Source organism: Phyllobates terribilis, unplaced genomic scaffold (genome assembly GCF_046119375.1).
Source record: "Phyllobates terribilis strain yellow unplaced genomic scaffold, ASM4611937v1 Scaffold_7__3_contigs__length_470593459, whole genome shotgun sequence".
Lineage (NCBI taxonomy): Eukaryota > Metazoa > Chordata > Amphibia > Anura > Dendrobatidae > Phyllobates > Phyllobates terribilis.
In genome coordinates this window covers 422500755-422527504 of record NW_027362767.1, presented here as the reverse complement: position 1 = coordinate 422527504, position 26750 = coordinate 422500755, and the positions used below count along the sequence as shown (strand labels likewise).

The following is a 26750-nucleotide window of genomic DNA, read 5'->3' as shown; positions in this document are numbered from 1 at the left end:
GTGAAACGAGCCATAAAGAAGACTGGTGAAGAAAGTACTAGAAAAATAGAAAGCTAGTGGTTGACCGAGTGACTAAGGACAGTGCTCCATAAACCTTCAATATGGCTGACCATGGTTGCAACTTCCAGTTGTCGGTAGAAGAAACAGCTCTGGAGCACAAACTGCTGCTCCAAGTAGAATGAATAGCAGGCAATAAGCGCCCATACACATTAGACTGTTGTCCAAATCCATCGGTATTGGCCAACAGTCTAATGTGTATGGAGATCTCCCAACTCTCCCCGACTGATGACGTCAAGGAGGACAAGGATCCAGCCTATTACATCTCAGCATTTTTTTCTGCGAGAGATACAAAAGGAGCTTGGCCATCGGGTTTGTGTTCCTGGGCATGGGGAAGAGACGGGAGAGGTAGCCAATCATTCAGCCGCCATCTAATGTGTATGGTGGCCTTCTCCGGGTTCCCCAGTGAAGACAAGTTATCATCTATCTGAGGAATAGGTAATAACTTGCTGATTGGTTTGGATCTGACTGCTGGGACTCACAACGATTGGCGAAATGGAGAATTTTTGTGCGTTTCAAAATGGATGTTCCACCGCCGCTCCATTCATTCTCTTTGGGGTCGCTGAGTGCCATCCTCGTTTATTTCCAGCAGCCCCATGGAAAATGAATGGAGTCGCTGTTGGGCGACCAACCTGCTGCTCCATTTTGATCGTTGCAGGTCCCATCGGTCAGAACCCCTCCGATCCAGACAGCCCCGTTAAGAGACGGGTAACACTATGTACACATTACATGCATTTAACCTAGACTATATCCTGTATATATCACATGCATACAGTACCAGACCCTATGCGTATGGAGTATTTTGAGTATTTTGCCCGCCCTCCCCCTCTCGGCTTTGGATGGATTTTTATAGTCATGAGACTCGAGGTCTGTTCTTTGAGTTATACTAAATTAGCAACAACATGAAATAAATATTTGGCTGCAACGAAGCAATTCTCCACGGTGAATATTTAGAACAATAAAGTAGAAAAAAAGTTTCCCATGTCGGGGGTGGGGTTCAGTTTGGGATTTGCCAGTCTAGATCTTATCGAGGAGGTGTCGGCCAGGCTTGTGCACTCAGCAAGGCATTGTATGCTGATACCTCAGGGATTAGCGCGAACGCCGCACAAAATAAACATGAAGCAAAAGCAGAGGAGACCTAGAAACTAAACACAACAGTGCCCTTTTCCCCTAGAATTCCACATTAGGACCCCGCAATCCGGTTAAGAGATTCCCTTATCCTGTTATATTGCTTTTTTTCAGCATATTTTGCCAGTCTAGTGAAAAAATGGGCAAGCGATCTCCCGAGTCAGAATTGTGGTCCTGGTAGTTGCCGCAACTCTTCTCGGTGTATCCCTAAGTGGGGGACAAGAAGGAGCACAGGAAAAGAAGTCTTATTGCTTTTAACTTCCCTTAAAGGAATTGTCCAGTGAAAACAGGTTAGCGCTTATCCGTAGAATAGATGATAACTTACTGATCGGTGGGGGTCCGACCGATGGGATCCGTACCGATCGGCAGAACGGAATGGAGCAGTGAACGAGCTGGACCGCCGCTCCGTTCAGTCTTTAAGGGGCTGTGCCGAGCACTGCGCTCTTTTTTTTTTCCCTGCAGCCCCAGACAATCCCTTTAAAGGGTTATTCCGGTAAGACATTATCACCTATTTACAGGATAGGTGATAACGTCTAGATTGGTGCCAGTGACCCCCTACGAATACCAGAATGGAGAGGTAGTAGTGCACATACTACACCGCCGCTAAATGCTCTCTCTATGGCACTGCCGGAAATGGCCAAGTACAGCCCTCAATGTCTATTAGCGGGGGTCTCGGTGATCACATGAAGTTTGGTGGGTAGGTGATAACTTCTTCTCACTGGAATACCCCTTTTAACTCCATCCAAGACCATAGTTGGAGCACACTGACTTACTACTATGTCGAAAGCCCAGGAGGAAGGATGGCGAAACACAACCTCATTCCCTCTGCTATTGATTCTGTGCCAAATTCTGGACAATTGGTATTTTTTTTGGACTTCTGGATGCTGGACTAACATACCTTTCATGTTTTTGAGATGTAAGATCCGCACAGGTCACTAAAAACATTCTAACCTTGGCCAACATTGACCACAAAACCACTCCCCCCCCATAAAAAATGGTTCACTCTCATGTATGTAGGCAAACGCCAGATGAGCTTTCACACGGGTGTTTTTGAGTAATGGCTTATGTTGTGCTCCCGTCCATACAAGTCAATATTAACACAATTATTATGTCCTCTCGAGGTTCCAAAAAGTTACTTTCCAAGACCAGAAACCCCCGTGTGGTGCTGATCCTGAGCGTTTACCCTTTGGCACCGGATTTTTGTTGGCAGGTCCCAGTGGATCTGCTGACAGTTTGGTATTTTGGGGACCTCTTTATGGTCACAGGAAGGAAGAATCCTTTATTCTCTTGGTGTTTAAAGGGGTTGTCTACCTTTGGTGACAATTTTTGTTTACAACTCGCATTGATTTTTTTTTTTGCTAAATATCATTTTTGTAATTGGGTTTCAGTAAAAATTTTGCACCGCTTTTCTTCTATAGCCTCTGTGTTGCTCTGTTTATTGCTGGCTGCTGAATGGGCTAACTGAGAATCTGTCAGTGACCTCATTCTGATCATTTTTTATCACTTATTCTGAGCTTCTCTCGGCTGATTTATGACCGCAGACTCCATGAAAGTTGCTAGCGTAGGGAAACAAAGAGCCTGTTAAAGCCAAAGGGTGCAAAATGTTTAATGAAATCCAAGTGGAGAAATTATTTTTTAGCCCCAAAGCATTTGGACTCCTAAACTGCGCAATAAATTGACTCTTCTTGGCCCCAATGGCACCACATTAGTGCAAAAAATTAGTGACAAAGTACTATGGCTTTATTTATGTAAATCATGACACAGTGCCTGCACTGGTAAATTAAATAAAGCATAAGATTCCCATTAAAGGAATAATACAAATGATTTCCACTAGATGGCGATGACCTGCTTTATACTTCTGTAAACATTACCAAAGTAATCTAATCCAGGACTTAAAGATGACCTGTCAATTGCAATAAATATGTATTTTTTTGCCTGGTGTAAATGCCGCTGTTCTCCTGAATCCGGCGATGTTTTCCTTTTGTTCCTGCGCCTCTCCGTTCCTGAGATATGGTCGCCTCTTCCCTGTGTATAAATCTAGTCTTGCTATCAAAGGGGCGTGACTCTCAGAGGAACACACCCACTTGACTAACACGACTAGATTTATACAGAGGGAAGAAGAGGCCATATCTCAGGAATAGAGAGGCGCAGGAACAAAAGAAAAACATCGCCGGATTCAGGAGAACAGCGGCATTTACACCAGGCAAATTTTATTTTACATATTTGGTATACATTTTTTTTTTATATGTTACAAGTGTGGCCGATTTCCCAGAGCTTATTTTTCGATTATGACACAGGTCGTATCTCAGCGTCATCTGTTGCAATCTGCCATTTAATTTCCTCTCTCTTCCCCTCCGCAGTCGCCTCTTGTTCCAAGGTCATTCAGCATCCAAAATCCTTAAGTGTCCAGGAGGGAGACCTCACAACGATCAACTGCACATTTAACCACGGGGCCGAGCGTCTAGCAGCTTCTGCCGAATTCTACCGAATGCCGGACGAATCGAACCCCATGAACCGTTCCACGGACGGACGCATTACTTTCACCTCCACTGACAGCGCTCTCGTCATGACCATCCGCAGGGCCAGCGTTTGTGACTCGGGATTATACGTCTGCAAGGTGAAGTTCTTTTACGGTGAGGCCCATAGGGCTGATGGAACCACCTTACATGTCATCGGTGAGTTGACTTCAATGGTCATAGCACATTTGGGGCAAGAAAGTGCAGGATATAGTTTGACATCCGCCGATCTCGGTTTGCCGCCATGTTGCCAGGCCTGACTCTCCCAGCTGCTGCGTTTACCAACTTTCTTTTATTAATGTCTTTTTTTTATTACAGAATATAATGGAACTGAAAAAATATCTTACAAAGCACAAAAGATTGTGGAATTGATCCGTATTAGCCTCCTGGCGGTGCTCATCATCCTTACCTTCATATTACTTTGCAAATTTTGGTAAATTCATCTGATATAATAAGAAGAGAAGATTATAGATTAAAGGATATGGCTAGAGTTGAGCAATGCCATGACTGCCATCCCGGAGACTAGTAAATGCCAGAGGCACCCAAGATACCGACTGCCGTAGCGAAGACTGCCCTGGTCCGGCTGCAAGGGAGGACAAGACTGGATGCTGGACCGGGCGGCGCAAATTATTTTGCTGAACTCAAAAGTAAAAGAAAAAAAAATTGCAAACAATGGACTCTAGTAGATGATACTTTTCCAATTCACATACAGGTGCTTCTCACAAAATTAGAATATCATCAAAAAGTTAATTTAGTTCAGTTCTTCAATACAAAGAGTGAACCTCATATATTATATAGAGTCATTACAGAGTGATCTATTATATAGAGCCATTACACACAGAGTGATCTATTTCATGTGTTTATTTCTGTTAATGTTGATGATTATGGCTTACAGCCAATGAAAACACAAAAGTCATTATCTCAATTAATTAGAATACTTTATAACAACAGCTTGAAAAATGTTTTTAAAATGCGAAATGTTATCCTGCTGAAATGTCTGTTCAGTAAATGCCCTCAATACTTGGTCGGGGCTCCTTTTACATCAATTACTGCATCAATGCGGCAATGTGGCATGGAGGCGATCAGCCTGTGACACTGCTGAGGGGTTATGGAAGCCCAGGTGGCTTTGATAGAAGCCTTCAGCTCGTCTGCATTGTTGGGTCTGGTGTCTCTCATTTTCCTCTTGACAATACCCCATAGATTCTCTATAATAGATTCTCTATGGGGTTAAGGTCAGGCGAGTTTGCTGCCAATCAAGCACAGTGATACTGTTGTGTGTAAACCAGGTACCAGACCTCAAGCAGCTTGGATTGTGGCCTCTCCACTCTTCCTCCAGACTCTGGGACCTTGTGGAGTGTGTCAATGACTGCCTTCTGGACATCTGTCAAGTCAGCAGTCTTCCCCATGATTGTGGAGCCTACTGAAACAGACAAAGGGACCTTTTTAAATGCTTAGGAAGTCTATGCAGGTGTTTTTTTTGTTAATTTTTTAATTTACTGAGATAATGACTTTTGAGTTTTCATTGGCTGTAAGCCATCATTATCATCAACATTAACAGAAATAAACACTTGAAATAGATCACTCTGTGTGTAATGACTCTGTATAATATATGACTTTCACTTTTTGTATTGAAGAACTAAAATAATTTAACTTTTTGATGATATTTTAATTTTGTGAGAGGCACCTATATATAGGGTCTGGAGAGGATGAAAAACTAAGGCCAAGTTTGCAAAACAAAAAAACAAACAAAAAAAAAAAAAAAGTGAAAAAAAAAATCCTCGATGGTAGCGATAATCCACATATATCATTTTCTAACTTGTAGAAGTTTTGGATCATCTATACTCTTGAAAATGAAAATAAAAGCAAACCAAAACAGTTAATACATATTAAAGGTGTGCACAATGTTTATTTATAAGAACTTCCCTTTAAAAGGAAACATCAAGGGCTCCATAAGGCAGAAGCAAAGAAGGTTGATTGCTGGGAAATCCCAGACACCAGGCAATAGACCCGAAGTTTTGTGTCCTGGAACTAAAAACTACGAGCATGAAGAAAGAAAAGGTCAAGATCGCATGCAACACACGTGTCTAGAAATCTACAGATTCCTACAGAGTAGATGTCATTCAGGGAAAACCCCTTTAAAAGTGAATGTATTATCAGAATATGACCCATCGTCTAGTGCCCCTCCTGTCGCGGCCAATTTTCACTTTTTGTAGTTGCATTTATTCCTCTTTTTCCAAAGACCATAACTTTTTTTGTTGTTTGCTTACAGTGGCAGAGATTGACAGTGGCATTTAAAGAGTTAAATGTCAGCGATCGGCGCCGGCGCCAGTCGCTGCTGTGTTTGGCAGATGTTGGCTGTGTAACAGCGCCTGAGCCTGCGCCTTACACCAGCACCCGACATAGCATGTAATAGTGCAGCCGGAGTCTGGAAAGTGTTAAAAAATTGATGTGTACTTTATTAAAAATGCTGATAATGTTTTTATTTTTCATTATTTATATAAAAAATATTTTCCCACTGGTCAGTAGGCGGAATATAAGAGTCCGATTTCCTGGTGGACACATAGAAACTAGCAGCCATAGACTAAAACAAACCATGTCTGCTTGTATAGATATATCACAGTATGTTCTGATCCGGGCAAGTAGGAGGAGGTGAGCTGTGACATCACCTATTGTGAATGGTGGATCCTGTGTTATCTACTGTATATAGAGGTGTTATCAGTCACTGTACAGGAGGAGGAGGAGAGCTGTGACATCATCTATTGTAAATGGTGGATCCTGTGTTGTCTACTGTATATAGAGGTGTTATCAGTCATTGTACAGGGGGAGGAGGAGGTGAGCTGTGACATCACCTATTGTGAATGGTGGATCCTGTGTTATCTACTGTATATAGAGATGTTATCAGTTATTGTACAGGAGGAGGAGGTGAGTTGTCATATCATCTATTGTGAATGGTGGATCCTGTGTTGTCTACTGTATATAGAGGTGTTATCAGTCATTGTACAGGAGGTGAGCTGTGACATCACCTATTGTGGATGGTGGATCCTGTGTTATCTACTGTATATAGAGGGGTTATCAGTCACTGTACAGGAGGAGGAGGAGAGCTGTGACATCATCTATTGTAAATGGTGGATCCTGTGTTGTCTACTGTATATAGAGGTGTTATCAGTCATTGTACAGGGGGAGGAGGAGGTGAGCTGTGACATCACCTATTGTGAATGGTGGATCCTGTGTTATCTACTGTATATAGAGATGTTATCAGTTATTGTACAGGGGGAGGTGAGCTGCGACATCACCTATTGTGGATGGTGGATCCTGTGTTATCTACTGTATATAGAGGGGTTATCAGCCATTGTAAAGGAGGAGGTGAGCTGTGACATCATATATTGTGGATGGTGGATCCTGTGTTATCTACTGTATATAGAGGGGTTATCAGCCATTGTAAAGGAGGAGGAGGAGGTGAGCTGTGCCATCTACTGTTGAATTGTGGATATTGTGTTATCTACTGTATATAGGTGTTAACATAATATCCACCATTCAATAGGTGATGTGACAGCTCACCTCCTCCTCCTGCACAATGACTGATATCACCTATTGTGAATGGTGGATCCTGTGACATCCACTGTATATAGAGGTTATCGGTTATTTACAGGAGGAAGATGCGGAGGTTTTTTTTAAAAAAAATATATAGGAAACTGAAAACATTTATTTTTTTATTTAAATACATATAACCTTAAAACCCAATGTATTCTGATTCCCTTTAAGGGATGAATTGCTGGAATTTTTAGGTACATACATTATATAATATAGGAGTTTCACTTTTTGGATTGAAGAACTGAAATAAATTAACTTTTTGATGATATTCTAATTTTGTGAGAAACACCTGTATGTATTTTCTCTTCTTTCTTCTTAATACTCTTAGATTACCTGGGTACCAGAAGTTACATGACAGTACAGTCTCAGTATCGCCAACACTCGAGACCTATACTCACTAGACCTCACAGGCTCTCTCTCCCATATAATATTAAATAACACTTATTTAGATAGTCATCTATAAAAGTGTAAACTTTTTTTATTCAATTACTCTCCATACATTTTAAAGTTATGATTTTTTTTTTGTCATACACTTCATTATTACCTCATTTTTGTTCCTTCTCTCTCAATGCTTTTCACGCTCCTTTCATCTGCTGCTCGGCTAAGATCCTTACACCATATTCAGATAGTCGGAGTATGGGAATTCCCGTCTTAGCAGAAAGGCTCAGACAGAGAAAGTCCTGTACACAGACTGTCTGAATGTGGATCTTGGCTGGGCAGCAGTTCAAAGGAGCTTGTAAAAGGATGAAGGAGTTTCCCCAAATCCATCATTCTCATAATATAAATTCAGCAAAGATTTAAAAAGTTATTTTAACCCTTTATGTTGAATTAATTCGCCATCCAGTATGAGTAGGATTTGAGTGTAGTGTATGAAAGAAATGGGAACCAAGTTGGGAAATGAACACTTGGAGGCACAGGCCAATACTGCATATCTTTATTCAGTGCTTAAGACTAAGTACAGATTTACTCATAAAAAACATTAAGACTTCATCGACCGAAGAACCACATTTTTTTCCTGATTTCGTACTTATAGCCACAAAAAAAATAAAAATAATAATAATAATAAAAAAAAAAAAAAAAAAGAAGACGTACAATACTCTACAGGTCTCAAGCACGAGGAGTCATGAGGAGTGGGGGGGGGGGGGATGTAGCAGGCGGTAACAAAAAGTCATGTAGGTGAGGCCTGGAGATGGCGGACACTTCTTCAACGTGGAGACTACAGACACATGAACCAATAAAAATACACGTAAAATGGAACGACGCTGAGAGGTGACGGCCATGTTTTACCGCAGCCACTGAAACTGAGGCAGCAACGTGCGTAACGGTGAAAGGGGAGGAGGGAGGGGAAATGGCTTCAGTGCATCAATATGGAGGCTTTAAAAATGGCAGAGAAGGCGCAAAAGGTATTAACAGTGCAAAGAAAAAAAGGCGCAAGGCTCCTAAGGTTATCCATACCGTTACGAGTGGTAACTATTTTGGGGGTTGGAGGGGAATCGGGGGCGGAAGGAACGACATAGCTTACAAAGAAATGTACACCTTCCATGAAGAGTTCGGAATGGCCGACTTCCAGCAGATGAAACACTATGGATCTGAAAACCCGCCATGCCCAACTTCTCAAGAAATAGTTTTGGCAGACGTTTCCCTTCCGTCCTAAAACAATGGGTGTATAAAAAAAATATAGCAAACGGAAAATGTTAATCCCCCAGCAAACCCCTGAAAAAAAAGGGTAAAGCCTTTGGAATGGATTACGGTCTACCTAAAAAAAAAAAAAATCCCAAAAAATAAAAATCAAAGATGGCTTAATAAAAAATGAATAGTGTTCCAAAATGGCCACGGTTACATGCTTGGGGCCTACATCGGAGGCCAAAGTCAAGCCAACATGGCAAAGAAACCAAAAACATTTCTGTTGGGTCTGCATATATCCATTAGTGTTCAGGTTAGCCAACACTATCACAGACAAGAAGCGCTGACATCACGGACTCCATCTTGAATCAAAATGGTCACGTCTGACTACGTCCTGATTCAAAATGGCTGACAAGGCAAAAAGCTCTACAGTTCAAGAATGGCTTAGCCTAGCAGGTTATGGCATAGAAGCATTTTAGTCCATTTTTTGGATCAAAATGGGGCATACTTGAAGAGATACTCATTGATCAAAATGGCCACTCCTGACAGGCTTTGGCATCACTGAACCCAACCACGACCTGGGTCATGCAGTCCTTCAAAATGACCTTTCATATTTGGTCCATTCAAGTTCGGAAAGCCTGCTCCCATAGTGGTGGGTCAGGCCAGCTCCTTTATTTTTCCATCTCTCCGGGGTCACCACTCTTCTCTTCCCTCAGCACGCCCCATTCGGAGGATGGAGCATGCTCTGATAGAGATCGGAGCGCAGAAACCGGGGATAGGAGTCTCGCTCCATTAGGCCGTAGATCCGACGTTGCGCCTCGTTGAAGGCTGTACGTGTTGGGAGGAGAAGGTTGTGTTCAGTCAACTCTCTTGTGCTGGCGTCTAGGTTGACCTAGAAGTAGAAACGAAATGGAATATCAATAATCACATTACAGTAAAAAATGTCTGGTGGTTCAAAATGACAAAGGCTGACTGCTCTTACTGAAAAGAACCCTTCTACATTTAATATGGAACCACTTTCCTTCTACTTTTACATGATGTCCTCCTGCCTTTTGTACATTGTTTGGAATAAATTGGTAAATTTCAAGCCCTTTTCATTAATAGATAGAAGCCTCCTTCCCCACCCCCATACTAATAATACGATGTCAAGAAATGATTTAAACACACAGGTGCCGGAACAAGGATACCGTGACCAGCAGGGTGGCCGGAACAAGGATACCGTGACCAGCAGGGTGGCCGGAACAAGGATACCGTGACCAGCAGGGTGGCCGGAACAAGGATACCGTGACCAGCAGGGTGCCCGGAACAAGGATACCGTGACCAGCAGGGTGCCCGGAACAAGGATACCGTGACCAGCAGGGTGCCCGGAACAAGGATACCGTGACCAGCAGGGTGCCCGGAACAAGGATACCGTGACCAGCAGGGTGCCCGGAACAAGGATACCGTGACCAGCAGGGTGCCCAGAATAACACTACCCTGACCCGTAGGGAGCCGGAAAAAGGATACCGTCACCAGCAGGGTGCCGGAATAAGGATACCATGACCAGCAGGATGCCGGAATAAGGATACCATGACCAGCAGGATGCCGGAATAAGGATACCATGACCAGCAGGGTGCCGGAATAAGGATACCATGACCAGCAGGGTGCCGGAATAAGGATACCATGACCAGCAGGATGCCGGAATAAGGATACCATGACCAGCAGGGTGATGAAATGACCCGCAGGATGCCGGAATAAGGATACATTGACCAGCAGTGTGCCAGAACAACATATTACCGTGACCCGCAGGGTTTCATGAATAATGCTACAGGGATCAGAAGGGTGCAGGAATAATGCTAATGTGGCCTGCAAGGTGCTGAATAATGCCACCGTGATCCACAGAGTGCCAGAATAACGCTACCGTGACCTGCAGGATGCCGGATTAACTGTACCGTAAACCCACAGGGCGCAAGAATAATGGTACCCTGACACACAAGGTGCCAATCTAAAATATACCTGCCCCCCCAATATTTTAGGCACCAGAACACATGAACAGAGACGCGGAGCTTCTTTAGCGCCGACACTGAGGTTTACAACAGACTAATTAACATTAAAGCTCCTCCAGACATCGGCACCCTGACACACCAGGTGCCTGGACATTGTCACCCTTGTGTAGAATTGTGAAGACTCTATCTGGATGCTTCCAATTATTACAGAGCAGCGGTCACATAATCCCCTTGGTCAGCAGAAGACGTCCCCGGATTCTGCGATGCTTCCCTTACACCGGGCCATGTTGTCTCCTTGCATAAGAGCACGGTAACATTACATTACAGGCCTGTGCAGTGACCTGCAGCCTCCTGCAGGGGGCACTGATGAATAGTCATCGCCTCGGGAAGTGCTATGACTAAGGGTTTGAAACGCGTGAAGCCTTCACCCGCTGTATATTCTCCACCATCTATTTTCTGCTCCTTTTCACTATTTTTACTCCATACGAGGTGGAAACAAAGATCCAAAACGGGAAATCTAATTGGAGTATTGGAAACGTGTGAGCCAGATTTGTTCCATAACCCGCGGAGGCTTATAAAAAGCTCCTCCGCAATTAGGCGACTTTAGCGCCTTCAATGGGATGACGGAAATCTATCACTTTATTTTTGTATTTTCTTCCTGTGATTATCACGGGTTTCCAGAATTTCTGCAAAGCTTTTTGTCAGGAATAGAATCGGTGCGCGCCGTCCGTCTATATCCGGCTCCTTCTCATTTATCTATAATTTGGTTTTCTTTTATGGTTCCCACATCTCCGACTTTCTCTCCTTGTACTATTGTCCTTATGCAGATATTTGCTCCATTTAGATATGACCATTTATCACATTTGTCGGTTGAACATCCATCTATATGATATTTATTTCTAGACCGTCCATTCGTCCTTCAGATATATTTTCACAGGACCTTGGTCCGGAGGCCAGATCAGTAGTCCATGGCTGCCGGACAGTCGCCCTGCGAGCTGCCTCCTGCCGGCCGGCCGCCCCGATGCCTCTTCTGATTACTACGGCTCATGCAGACGTCCCTGTGTCTCGGTCTGATCACGGACCACAATACATGGACTGGCCACGGGTTTCGTGACCAAAGTATGACAGCTTCATATGTTTCTATAAAGGTGTCACGCTTGGGTCAGGAGACCCATGGCTAGTCCATGTATTGTGGTCCGTGATCAGACCGAGACACAGGGACGTCTGCATGAGCCCTTACTTATAGTTTACACTGTGGAGTTCAGTTTTGGGTGAAGATACCACTGAACGAGGGTCCGGCGAACAATCACTCATCTCTAATAACTGTTGAATTTCTAGTACTCTCTCATATATCTCTCTAATTTGTTTCTGTCTGACACCCATTTACTCTCTATTACTCACTATCTATATAGCATCTATGCAGTACCCGTGCATCATCTATCCATCCACCAGTATATATCCATTTAGCAAGCATGTCGTATCCATCTATGGAGATATTATTCATCCTCTTTAAATTTGTTGACTTTGGCACAGAAGAGACAAATCTAATAGAATATTGGTACCTTTAAAGAACGGGGCTCCTTGTAGTGGCTGGTGGGCACGCATAAATTGGCCAATTTGTGTGCCAAGTAGCTCAATTCTACAGGTCTGGTCTATATGGCAGTAATGCAGTTTACAATTCATATATTCAGTGCCTGCATGTTTCTCAGCGCGGTGTTTGGTATGTACATACTGTATGTAGCCATCTATCAATATTGTGTATATCTATGTATCTATCTACTTCTCTATCCATCCATTTTAACATTTGTTGAGTTTGGTCTGGGAGGGTCCCATAAAAAAAGGCACACTTTTGTCAATTTGTATGTGCCCACCAGCCACGACAGTTTGTGTGCCAAGTACCTGAGTTCTATATGGCAGTTTACATGTATCTCGGCACACAGGAGCTGAAGCACTCTTTGTTATGTATATACGCATCTGTCCATCCATCTTGTGTCACATCCGGCCCTCTTGCAGTTCCAGCCTGGACAGATACAGCTCAAGGGCTGAAAACACTGGCCCACGGGCCGCACCATGCGTCCAGATTTCACCGCTATCCGCATCCTCAGGATGGCACATAGCATTGAATACAATGGTGGAGGAAGGAGCAGCTGGCTCCTTCTTCCACCAATCAACGTGTGTGACAGATAGCAGACGTGATATCGTCATTACATCACGTACTGTATATAGGGGCAAAGTGGGGTCTTATACTGAATATAGGGAGGCTGTGAATGTTCATACTGTATTTAGGGGCTGTGTGTGTCCCCACTGTATATAAGGAGGCCAATACTGCATACAGGGGGTGTTTGCATACTTAATTCTGCTCAATATTAGGAGATGCAATTAATATGTTAATAAAAATATTGAGTACAATTAAATTCAGCCTATTGGTTTGGCCTCCACAACAATCACGGTCTCTCGTGGCCCCTCGGAAAAATTAATTCCCCACCCCTGCTCTAAGGTCTATATATCTATGTATGTGCTGACCAAATTCAGACTAGAACCAGACCCCCACAATCTGAACATTAGATCAGATATCTCCTGTATATTACGGCCGCTCCACCTTCATCCCTCCGATACATCGTTATCCTGCATTCTCTCCTCTTTACGGACCGGCCTTTTTCTTGTGGCATCCCCCTCCGCTTTGTGTCATATGACATTACCACGTCCTCCGTCTGATCTCTGGGAAATCATTAGAAAACCGAGACTGTAACAAATTCAATATAGATGTAGAGCGGCGGAGATGAAAGCGTGCGCCATCGCCGAGCGAGAAGTTACGTGGGTGCCATCCACACGACGGGGGTGGAGGGGCAGCGTGCAGGCAGGTACCCATGTAATGAGCCTCCTTCGCTGCTGATACTTTTCTCTACAGAACGGCTTCAGAAAAAGGAGAAGAAACTGTAACCGGACCGGAGATCCAGCCAGGAAAGTACAGATCAGGGTGATTAATTTTACACCGACGGCTGGACAGAAAAGCCGCGTAAAATAAACATTATTACTAAGCCGAGGACTCTTTTAAGAGATTCTTTGTCATCGGAAAAGTATGCCCTTTAAAGGAGAAGGAGAGCCGAGACGTCGGCTGCTCCCGTACGACCGGGCACCACCAACAATTACAAGAAGAGCCCACCATGTGTGACTGTGCCACTGTTCAGGATCACAGGGGCATTAGCGGCCTGTGATGGAGACATATTTTTTTAATCCTATTACACAAAGTCTCTATTTTTGAAGGGTCTGATCAGACTTACAACTTTTTCTTCTAGATAGTATTAAAGCTCCAACACAAATTTATTTTGCACAAAATTGAACTAGGCACAAACATGAGATAGATATATATATTTTTGTGACGGGATCCAACGAAAATCCCAAATTGTTGGGCCTGCCATATGCAAAAAAAAACATATATGTCTTTAGGAAGCAAAGAAAGGGCCCGCATGCTAGGGTTGTATTCACACACTATGAATATGTAGTGTTACTCCATAGATGTGAATTAGATTTTAGCAAATCCTATTTATGGGTTGTGGTAAAAAAAAAAAAAAAAGAGCACGGGTGAAAAATATCTATTTTTTTTTCAACTGGTGTAAATGCCGCTGTTCTCCTGAATCCGGCAATGTTTTTCTTTTGTTTCTGCGCCTCTGCGTTCCTGAGATATGGCCTCCTGTTTCCCATATATGAATCTAGTCTCGTTAGCCAAGTGGGTGTTGGGGTCTTCTTAAGGATAACGCCCAGTTGGCTAAAGCGACTAGATTTACATACAGAGAAGAGGAGGCCATATCTCAGGAATGGAAAGGAGCAGGGAAAAAAGAAAAACATCGTTGGATTCGGGAGAACAGCGGCATTATGACAGATTAAAATTAATAATAATAATAATAATAATAATAATAATAATAATAATAATAATAAATTACAAGTGATCGGTCCGCTTTCAAATTGGTTGCCCACTTTGTACAACACTTTGTTTTGTTTTAAGGGTCTTCAAAAATTTTTTACTATAGGCAGTCTTACTGCTGGAATCCCCAACAATCAGCATTAACTTGCTTGGAAACCTTATAGCAAGTTCTCAGTTTCCTTACAGCGCCGTCACAGGAGAATTAAAGTATTGCAGAATTCTCACTGACATTAATGAGCTATGTGTTTGTCGAGTCCTCCAGAGTGCTAGCCTCTTTGCACCGGCTCTTCGTTCGGGCTAATAGATGAGGATCCTGAAACAGGGAACCCCTTTTACTAAAAACCCACCTTACCCTGGGGCCAGGTTCCCCACCACCCCCTACATAAACAAAACCTTACTATATTCACACAGAGATTTTTGAGTTTTTATGAGAAGACAATCCAAAATAATCCAAAAATTGCTTGTTAAATTCTTCCTACGGCGTTCGATTGTCAATTTGAGCGTTCGATTGTAAATTTGAGCATTTTTTTTTTTTTTTTCACCTGATGACTTTTTCAAAAACATCTGGCAGAAAAAATCCCAGAGCATGACACTTATTTGAAGTGATTCTTGACCGAATTGGGTCCAAAACTATGAATTGTCCAATCAAAAGGCTGCAAAAAAACAAAAAAAACCACACAAAACCACTACAAAAACTTCCCAACGAGGAGCATTTCCTGAACGGACTTCCGCTTGAAAAACTCATCTTTTTTTGAACACCAAAAAAGATCTAACACCTCAAAATACTCCTGCTCATTTTTTTGGTTTTTGCTTTAGGCTCTTGTACTCAGTACAAACAAGGGTGTGACCTCCCTCTGCTGGGTGTCCACAGTCGGGCCCCGCTCCTGCTCGGCCCTTATTCACATTAAGGTCATTTTTTGACACATGGTTAGGTTCTAACATTAGAGATAGTATAGGACTGTCCCGATTGGGTACACCTTGACGAGATGGGATGGCTTTTATGCTTTTTTTAACTATCAAAAAGTTTGTTTACTAAGTACCCTATGTTATATGCACTATTATTTTTTTTTTTTTGCTTATTTTGTTTCTATCTTTGGCTATTAAACAGACAAAACCTCAGTGTGAACACGCTCCTATACGTTGCCTGTATACAAACTTATACTCCGGCTCATTTTTTTGGGGTTTTGTCCTTTGTGAATGGTGCTTAAGGATAATCAATTGCTTTCCTCTGATTAAAAGCTGGAACAAATCATCACCTATCCACGTGTGATTGGGATCTCTTGGGACCCCCCCCCACTGATCGCCAGTAGGGGGCACCTTTATTCCCATTCGAATAAAGCGGCAGTGCACATGCTTGACCGCAGCGCCATTCATTCTTTAGGGACTGCCAGAGCGATGTATTTGGCTTTCCCCAGCAGCCCCTAAGGTAATGAATCGAGCATACGCATTGCTGCACCACCTTAAAGGGGATAAAAGTGCCCGTTCTGTTGAATACTGGGAGTCCCAGTGGTCGGACCCCCCAACGATCTAGAGGTTATCATCCATCTACAGGATAAGTGACAATTTGTTCCACTCAGAATACCCCTTTAGTTTTTAGGACTTGGAAAACACTATGATGAAGGTTCTGAAACGCGTGGCGCCTTTACCCCCCCACCCCCCTCTATATTCTCAACCATTCTTCCCTGTCTGCGGATTTTACTATTTTTACTCTGTAAGAGATGGAAACAGAGATCCAATACAGGAAATCTAATTAGAATATTGTAAACTTGTGATCCACATAACATAACCCTCCGGAGGCTTTAAGAAAACAAAACACTATCAGGGTATGTGAAATTTTGTTTTGTCAATCAAACAATTCCTACACAATTTTATAAGGATGAGATTTTTCACTGTCAAAATGCCAAAAATTCCAGACTCAATGAATAGATCATTAGTAGGGGCTCAGTCGGATCCCCTGTACAATGTACTGTACCTCTTTAGGGGACTGAAACGCGATGTAGTGCTGATAGATCTTGCGCGCTTTGCTGTGCAGGATAAAGTTCGGGTGTGTTTCTTTATAGTCTTCACAAGCCAACCAGAAATCCAGGTTCTCATCACTGAACTCGGACTGTAGGAACACACGAAACACAGCGCGCCCATCTGTATGGTGAAAACACACGCGTTACTTGATCCTAACGCATTTCGAGGGATAGGTGAAAGTTTACATAAAACATTATTTCTCCAGGTAACATATATTCACACACTGGGTATATACTTCTCAATATTGAAACTGCAAAACGAAGAAGGAAAAGTCGCAGAAATAGAGAAGTCACAGGACGGAGATTTTACTGGTCTTCAAATGATGAAAAGAAATGGAAAGACTCCAGACTGGATATATCCAGTGGTTTTGATGATTTTGAGCCACATTCAAAAATCCCGGCACTTCCAGCCTTCACCATCACTGAGGTTAATGGTCGTCTGAGGAAGGTTCTGCCTCGGACTTCACTTGGGCAATTCATCAAGATCCGCTGCTGGCAGCTCCTGTGTAGTCACAGACCAATGACGCTCCCGATGTGCTCGATGGAGACAAGTCTGGAGATGCTGCAGCCATCGGAGCACATTTAGGCTACACAGGCGGCTCACAGCAGGATGAGGAACATGCGGCCTGGGGTTGTCCTGATGAAAAACGTCCTCCTGGGTAACTTTGGATAAATGATGGAACCAATGGTGTGGCCATTTCTCCATCCGGTGCAGCAAATTAAATTAGACGTCTCATACCAAGCCCAAGACATCACACAAGTCAAGTCCAAGTCTGCACAAATCATCAGAAGTTGTTTGAACATTGGCATTGGGCTACGAGCCAGGCGTACAGCTATAGGTGTCTGTTGATCGCACAACACTGCTCTCAAAGGCCATAATGGTGCAGAGCAAGAGGGCAATAGAGGTTGGAGTGGAGGTCTGTCCTCTCCAGCAATTCCTACTTTTGTCTTGCAGGCAATGATAGCCGGAGATTGGTCTGGAGACTACATGGGCAATGCCATAAGAAGGCCTTCACGATGGGACGTCACACCAGCACAAATAGCTATGCGATACATTGATTTGTTGTGATGCGGCCATTTCTCCAGTGTCCCAGGAGCCTTTTTTTTCAACACGACAACTCCAGGCCGAATGTTCCTCATCCTATTGTGAGCCGCCTGTGTGGCCTAAATCTGCTCCAGTGGCTGCAGCGTCTCTGGACTTGTCTCCCATTCAGCACATCTGGGACGTCATTGGTCAGTGATTACACAGGAGCTGCCAGCAGCGGATCTTGATGATTTGCCCAAGTGCATTCAGCGGCAGAACCTTCCTCAGACGACCATCAATAACCTCAAAGATAGCAGCCGAGGCTGGAAGTGCTGGGATTTTTGCACGAGGCTCAGACTCATTTTTGACCTGTGAATCCATATAAATATTCACAGGTCAAATATGGAAGATAAAAATATAAAATTTCACCCTTCTAGTATGACTGCCTGGAAAAAAAAAGCAGGACACGATGCTTGAGGAGGAGGCCTCTTCACGACTGCTGTGAATATTTGGAACAGTTTCATTAATGGGTTAATAAATCTATATTATAAACCAAAGCCCCGTCCCCCCCCCCCTGAGCCCAGGAAACAATATCTCCGGCTACAATGAAGGAGAACAGGCCAGGTCCTTATCTGTCCGCACCAGATACAAAGCAGAAAACAGCCTCCATTCAGGTCCAGTCACCGAGTACGACTAGAATGACACAATGTCGCTTTATCACACCGCAATACAACAGACGGCAAATCCCCAATCCTCTGCTCATTAAAAAAAAAGCACAAAGCCTCCATGATAAAAACTGGATAATGCCGTAGTTAAAATATCCTTGAGTTGTCCTTTTTTTCTCAAGGTGCAAGGAATTTATAAGACGACGGATGTTGTTTTTTTTAAGCTTTATTTATTTATTTTTTAAAAAGGTATTACGCTGTGGAAAAATATATATATATTTTTTAAAAAGATTCAAATTGGTTAAAAAATAAAATCAAAAAGTATTAAATAGTCATCTCCACCGATTCGCCATGTGCTCGGCTGGTCTGGTTGGACTTTACTTCCTGATCAATCGATAAACCAGATTTGCAGTGCATTAAAATGGATCCAAAAAGTAGAGAGTTGCAGGATATTATTTGTTTTTTTTGGTACCAGTCTGAACCCTTTTAAAAAAAATAAAATAAAAAAAATGTATCCACTGAACCACCCCTTTAAATCGGACATTAAAAGTGGTCACCCAGCTTTCCCAGAAATCTGATTGCCAAATCTGCTCAATTATTTAATAATGCAATTAACCTATTCACAGGAGGACAAGAACAGGGTTTCTTGTTGACATTTTATGAGGTCCGTAGATTTTTTTAACATCCCCCCCCCCCCCCTTCAGTTGAACCACAAGAAGGTTTGTTTTTTAATCGATACCATTTTGGGGAACAGATGACATTTTGATCACTTTTTACTAATTGCTATAAAAGTTGAGCTATAAGCTGGGTTTCATAGAATAACCAAGAGGACCGCGATGGGGGCCTTCAACAGGCCAAGGTAACCCATGATAGCTTTGCAGAGGGTCCGATGGGAGCCGGTAAACATCGGCAACCAGGCCATTTAAAATGCTGCTTTCTTGACTTATATGATTAATACTTGCAATAGGTGACACTACAGATCCTCTTCTCTTCCTCTGAACAAGCCATTTGCATTCTTAATTTCCAAGGGAGCATTGCATGGCCTACAAGTCTTCTCATGCCAGCTTAGCAGTCTCTACATTGTTATGCAATGATGCATTCTTTTTCAGCATTGCTGCATACCTGCTGCTCTGGGCTCTAGGAAAGGTGGGTGACAATGCCTATGGGAGCCGTATGGTGGGCATGTTGGTTATCCTCATAAGCAGATAAAGCTACACCAATGTACAGGGTTTCTAGATTTAAACCATATAGTGCCCGAAATGTGGAGAGTGTCTAGTGCCCAGAAAAAAAAATTAATTGTCCAGAATGCGCCTGTTGGGATTTGTAGTACTACGGCAGCTGCACAGACAAGATATTGCTGCCTCTGCGCCGTCTGGATGATGGAGGTCAAGAGACCTTAATATAAAAGCACTGATAACGTCCCCAGGTGATAAGAAGGTAATTACAAACTGTCTCCATCAAATACTCAGCAGAGACAGCGAGCGACATCCAGTTCAGGGCAAAGGTGGCGGCAAGATTTGTGTTTCCAGAGGAGTGAAAAAAAAAAAAAAGTGAATGCAAAACACAAAAAAAAAAATAGAGAAAAATCAAAATGCAAAGTTAATAAAAACACAAAAAATATTTAGAGAAAATGTAAAAAGAGAGAGAAAATAAAAACACAAGAAGTGAATTATTTTACTCACATGGATGAGATAGGAGAACATCAAGTGACTGTCCCCAAGTCTGAACTTCTTCTATACTTGGCCTACAGTGGAAAAAGACAAAGTACATCAAGCAAAAGAGGTTAAATTATATACATTACACACACTGTGTGTACACACAATGGCTTGAAAAAGTATTTATACCTGGTGAACTAACACATTTTTTTCACGTTACACAGACAAACTTAAATGAATTTTATTGGGATTTTATGTGATACCAACGCGAAAGTAGCAAGTATGTGACGTGTAATGGAAATGATTGAGATTTTTTAAATAATGAGAAAACCATGAATGTGAAAATTGTGACGTGCGTTTGTATTTCAGCCCCTCTGAGTCAATACTTTGTAGGACCACCTTTCTCTTCAATTGCTTCTGCAGGTCTTTTGGGGTCTGTCTCTACCAGCTTTGCTCATCTAGAGGTGACATTGTTGCCCCTTCTTCTTTGCACACTCGCTCTCGCTCAGTGAGATTGGATGGAGACGTCTGTGAACGGCAAGTCTTGCCACAGATTATCAATGGGATTTGGGTCTGGAATGTGAGTTCACACACATAAATACCCTCTGATGTAAACCATCTATTGCAGCTCCGGTAGGGTGATTATGGTCGTTGTCCTGCTGGAAGGTGAACCTACGCCCCAGCCTCAAGTCTTTTGCAGCCTGTAATAGGTTTTCCTCCAGGATTGTCTTATATTTAGCTCTATCCATCTTCCCATCAACTCTGACCAGCTTCCCTGCCCCTGCAGAAGAAATGCCTCCCCACAGCGTGATGTCATCACCATGTTTGATGGTGGGGATGGTGTTTTCAAGGTGATATGCAGTGTTAGTTTTCTGCCACACAGAGTTTTGAAATTAGGCCAAAGTTCTACTTCGGTCTCATCTGACCAGAGGACCTTCTTCCACATGCTCGCTGTATCCCCTACACGGCTTTTTGCTAACTGTAAACAGGACTTCTTATGGCTGTCAAAAACGGCTGTATTTTTGCCACTCTTCCATAAAGGCCAGATTTTTGGAGTGTACTACTAATGGTTGCCTGTGGATAGATTCTCCCACCTGAGCTGTGGATCTCCGCAGCTCCTCCAGTGACCATGAGACTCTTGGCTGCTCTCCTTGCTTGATATGTCAGTTTAGGTGGACGGCCACGTCTTGGTATGTTTGCAGCTGTGCCATACTCCTTCCATTTTTGGATGATGGACTGAACAGTGCTCCATGAGAGGTTCAGAACTTGGGCTATTTATTTTTTATTGTATAACCTAACCCTCCTTTACTCTTCTCCACAACTTTATCCCTGACATGTCTGGTGTGTTCCTTGATTTTCATGATGCTGTTTGATCCCTAAGGTTCTCAAACCTCTGAGGCCTTTACAGAACAGCTGTAGCTATATTCAGAAGAAATTACACATAGGTGGACTCAATTTACTAATTATGCGACCAATTAGGTGACTGGTCACTCAGGATTTTATTTAGAGGTTTCAGACTATAGGGAGCTGAATACAAATGCAAGTTACAATTTTTAGATTTATATATTTTTAAAGCAATTAGAAAACCCTGTACGATTCCCTTTACACTTCACAAATGCTTGTTAGTTTGTGTTGGTATATCACATAAAATACATTTAAGTTTGTGGGTGGAATGTGAAAAATAAAATGTGGAAAAGTTCACGGGGTATGAATACTTTTTCAAGGCACTGTACACACAAACACGTATTAGAATAGAGGTAATTACCGTGTAATTTGAGACGAGTGCGAGGGCCACAGTCGGAACAGAGACAAATGACTTCTTTTGTGCTTCTGTCTGAGAGAAGGAAGGCGATACATCATATATATTATATATACACACCCTACATACCACACTTTCCTACCTATACACTCACAGAAGAACATTGAGGAGAACAAGGCTGGATTTGGCACGGGGTCCTGACGCCTGTGCCTCACACTAGCGGAGACTTACATGTGACTCATTTCCTGAGTTAATGTCATATTTTTCTTTTTATTACTAAAAGGAAATTTGCCGAGTACATAACAAAACTCCACTAATGTGGCTGGAAACATAACCGGAGTGTTTGGCCTGCACGCGGGCCCGACCAACAGCAGAGATTTGGGAAAGATTCACCCTCATGGCGGACCACCATTATTCTTTGCCCTGGTCAGGCCGGGTTCTGGCCCCCCACCGTATGTCCGTACATGGCGCCTTGGCCGCAGTCATACTCACTCCTTCTTTTTGTGTCTCGGAGCTCTGTCAGTTTCGCACACGGATCCAATATCTGTTTCTACACTGGAAGCCAACGACTGCAAGAGACGGGATTAGAGGAGATTAGTGTCAACGCACAATTAAGACCGCGTCCGGCGCTTGGCAGGACCTAGTCGACGTTCCTAATTTGGTCAGATCATTTCAACAATTTGTGGTCCGTGATCTTCTAACAAGAGATCTTCAAGAATGCAACGTTGACTCTTCAGGACCGTAACCACAGTAGGTCAATCGAGAACAAGTGGCACCATCATGGATGGCCGTAGACTGGGTTTCCAAACATCAGTAGTAACGGGTCAGACCCAACCAGCGATGTGGCCCCAGTTGGAGTGTACGATCAATCCCACACAACATCAAGCACATACGATGACCAAAAACGATCCCACGGGAACATTTTGGGATCAGATGTAGCACCAGATATCCTCCATTGCTTCTGTACCATGTCATAAACTCTGGATAGCCTCAGATATTGAAACAAGCCCTTATGGGTGCGCGAACTGGACTTCTAGTGGAGGATCACCCCAGATGACCTGGCACTGGAGGCTTGTGACCACCAAAGACATGTGATGTCCAAAGCTGGAGGTCCCACCAATCACCTTGTTCTACTCTACTTCCTCCAGCAATGAACGGAGAGGCCACAGAAGAACATTGCTGGAGGAAGAGGACCCCTGTCCTAATGATCAATGGGACCCCCAGTGATCAGACATTTATTACCCGTCGTTGATAGTATAGCGGTAGTATTTAGACATTTTATTGCATGGGTATCAGACGACTGTATAAAGCCGTTATGCAGTCACTATAGGTCAGTATTACTTGACACTCTATGGCGATATTCACATTGTTATTTCATTGTCATTTGTAGCCTCGCTTTTTTCTCTTTTGCTCATTACTATTACAGCCATATAGTGGTGAAAAAAATGGCAATATACCACAACAACATCTCCTCAGAATAGGTGATAAATAACTGACCACTGGCCTATTAGGACAGTGGCCTTGTTCCTCCAGCAATGCGGCGGCACTATAGACAAACTAAGTGGCGTCACGTATGTTCGACCACACCGCGCCATTTATTTACAGTAGGATGTGAGCAGGAACACTGTATAGCACTTATGTGGTCACTGCATGTTGATATTATTTGAGCACTGTATAACGGTAGTATTGCATTGCCACTTCTACAATTTATTTTTCTCCAAGGGAAGTACAGCCATAAAGTGCTCAAAAATACCAAGTTACAATTGCTGAATAACATATCCACAAGATCTGTTATATATAAATATCTGAAAGTTGGGGCTCTCATCGATCTCTAGAATGGAATGGGGGTCTTGTGTTTTTCTGGCAACGCGCTTGGCCATCTACCACAGTCCTATAGACAAAAAATTAAGTGGCCTCAGGAGTTCTTGACCACAATGCTCCATTAATTTCAGTAGGATAAGAAGGGGAATTATGATCCAATGGAAGTTCCAGAGGATAAATCCCCATCATTTAGACATTTATCATCCATCTTGGAGGGGTAAAACCTCTAATTGTATGGCGGCATTATTTGGCGGTGTTATGTATCATTTGAGCACTGTTTGGCGGCATTTGCATGTGTAACAATGCAACTTTTACAGTTTGTTTTTTTTAATCCAAGTGAAAATCCCGACCTATAGAGCTCAAACATACCCCAATATACAGTGGCTGAATAACAGATCCACGGGATAGGTGATCCAGAATTCATATATTTAACACCTATCCTGCGGATCTATTACTCAGCCACTGTACATTGCTATTTTTTGAGAGCTCTATGGTGGGAAGTCAACGGGGGGAGGGGAGTGGAGAACACAACTGTACACGTTGCAATTAAATGCATGTAAATACCGCCATATAGTGCTCACATGATACCAACATACAGTGACCACATAATAACAGTGTCTTAATACAATAAAAAAAAGGTCTTTCTACCAAAGACAGATGAGGAACGGGGGTCCTGCTCATCTGGCAATGCGCTCGACTATCTTCTACAGTCCTAAAGATAAAGAACGAAGCGGCATCGCACATTCTTGACCAAGCAGTATTCTGCAATATCCATTTCAGTAGGAAGTGAGGGGCGAGAGCTCTTTTGCAGATAATTATCATCTGTTTTTGAATGGCGGTATTATTTAGACATTTCACAGCACTGTTATAATATGGTCACTGTATGCTGGTATTACATTAGTGCTGTATGGCGGTCTTTGCATTGTTGCTTATATGGTTTTTCTTATTCAGAAACGGTGGCAGCACTATTTAGAATTGTTACTATATGGCGGTATTATTTATTTAGGTACTACATTGCACAACATCCATACTTGCTTTTTCTTCCCTGCGAGTACAGAGGATCATCAGGACGAGGCTTATATAGAAATCCAAGATTTTCCAATAAACAGTGAAATATGTCAAAGTTCATTACGAGTTCACTAAATAAACAGCGGCCGTCTCACTGATCGCTCCTTTAAGTAAATAGAAAATTCACATTCCCAGGGCTAATAAAGCAAGGATCACACCCTAGCCTTCCCAGGCGGCAGAAAGTGACATATACATATATATATAGGCTAAAGAACACGGAATCCTACTGGGAGAACTTCCAGGAGGTGTTAACCCACAGCCTATAAAGTAGGTATATACAGCGTAAGCACACTGCTTTATTGTCCGCTTTGCATAAGTGATTGCATGGAAAAAAAAGCGATCAGACCACATTCCTTGGAGAAAGGAAAGGTTCAGGATGTACCATACACTCCTAGCCGAGATACCATCACATTACCAGTGCCAACGGCTGCAGATTTGTGAAGCCGGCGCTAAGTTGGTGTACCAATGTCAGCCATGCGAGGAGTTTAAAGACATGTATACCCGCGGTCACTCATATTGTCACACCGTGCAGCCCAAGGCTAGGGGATAGTAACTAAGTTCTGGTTGCGATCCATTCAAGGACGACAAAAAAGCATCTACAGTTTCAGAGGGCAGAGAACGCAGTGAAAAGTGGGTGGGAGGAAAAAGCATCTACAGTCTCAAAGAGGGCAGAGAACGCAGTGAAAAGTGGTTAGGAGTAGAAAGCATCTACAGTTTCAGAGAGGGCAGAGAATGCAGTGAAAAGGGCTTGGTAGTAGAAAATATCTACAGCTTCAGAGAGAGTACAGAGAAAATATGGAGAGAAAGCAAGAAATTCAGTGCAGTTTTGGAGCTGTGCTGATAAATGAAGGCATGTGAAGCCAGCAGCACCTTGGATATACACAGAGCTCACATCCAGCCTATATTACTGGGAAATACACTCCCACAGAGAAAAATCTGAAACTTTGATCAGACTGCAAGCGAGGGGGGTGGGGGGAGGGTTATAAAAGAATGAAGGCTTGAAGACTGCAAACTGCAATTCAATTAGCGAAAGGTAACTACTACTACTGTGTAAAAATGATTTATTTTCCAGGTAAAAGGTGTCCACAGCTTTTAAAGAGAAGCCGTTTACTCTCCTAATTCTGGTACAGCAATTTTTTTTCTATTCCCCAGATACCATTCATTGCGTTTATGAAACCCGGAGAGGCTGGCATGATCTCCATTGACTTCTATGTAATACATCTGCCAACCATCATAGGACAACTTAGTGCAGAGCTATGGACGAGACTAGGACATCCAGAGACGTCTTCGAGCCTGGCCCTATAGTGCGGGCCTGATCTATACTGACTATAACTCTGTCGCTTCGTTTCATACAGTGCCAATCTGTCAATAGCTTTTCTACAGCTCTGGCAGAGAAAGGGTTAAAAGTCAGAGGTCATGGGAAAACAGCTGTGTTATGAATGCCGCTGCTCCGCGGGAGGGGACAGGAAATAATGGGTCAGATTATAGAGACCCTAAACATCCTCCTCATATAATCTGACACTGCCTTCATATATCAGATCTGCACCTCGCTCTGCCCACTCCTGTATGTACGGTACAGGCAGGTGATAATGTGAGAAGTCTGCATGTGCGGCCTATTTATTAACCCTTCACCTTCCCCACGCACTTTGTTTGGCAGAGGCAGATTTTTAAGGTTTCCTTTTAAAACTGTCCCACAATAATGAGAAAACAGGTCACAACCAGCAGCCGTGTGGGGGGCGCCACTCCGTATTCTGTACAGATGACTTTTCAGTAGTTCCATCATCATTACAGATATAGGTGTTACCTGCAATTGAAACCTTATACACATACACACAATATAGTTATGTCACAGCTCACCTCCTCCTCCTACTGTAAAATGACTGATAACACCTCTATATACAGTAGATAACAGGATCCA

The 26750-nt window shown here is 43.0% G+C and overlaps 1 protein-coding gene across 2 annotated transcripts in view; it reads right to left on the bottom strand.

The window, feature by feature from the left end:
- Positions 1 to 8210: 8210 nt before the first annotated feature.
- The window catches only part of LOC141155137 (regulator of G-protein signaling 3-like), a 39800-nt gene continuing 21260 nt past the window's right edge, over positions 8211 to 26750 (bottom strand). Inside the window, exons 3-7 of one of the 2 annotated variants that reach the window (XM_073641815.1) lie at positions 22436 to 22512; positions 21950 to 22018; positions 20212 to 20273; positions 16795 to 16961; positions 8211 to 9807 (exon numbers count right to left, since the gene is read on the bottom strand). In XM_073641815.1, coding sequence (XP_073497916.1) covers positions 9628 to 9807; positions 16795 to 16961; positions 20212 to 20273; positions 21950 to 22018; positions 22436 to 22512 — 555 coding nt within the window. In that variant the 3' untranslated portion in view covers positions 8211 to 9627. The remainder of the gene's footprint in view (positions 9808 to 16794; positions 16962 to 20211; positions 20274 to 21949; positions 22019 to 22435; positions 22513 to 26750) is intronic. The other variant, XM_073641814.1, reaches the window with a different exon arrangement.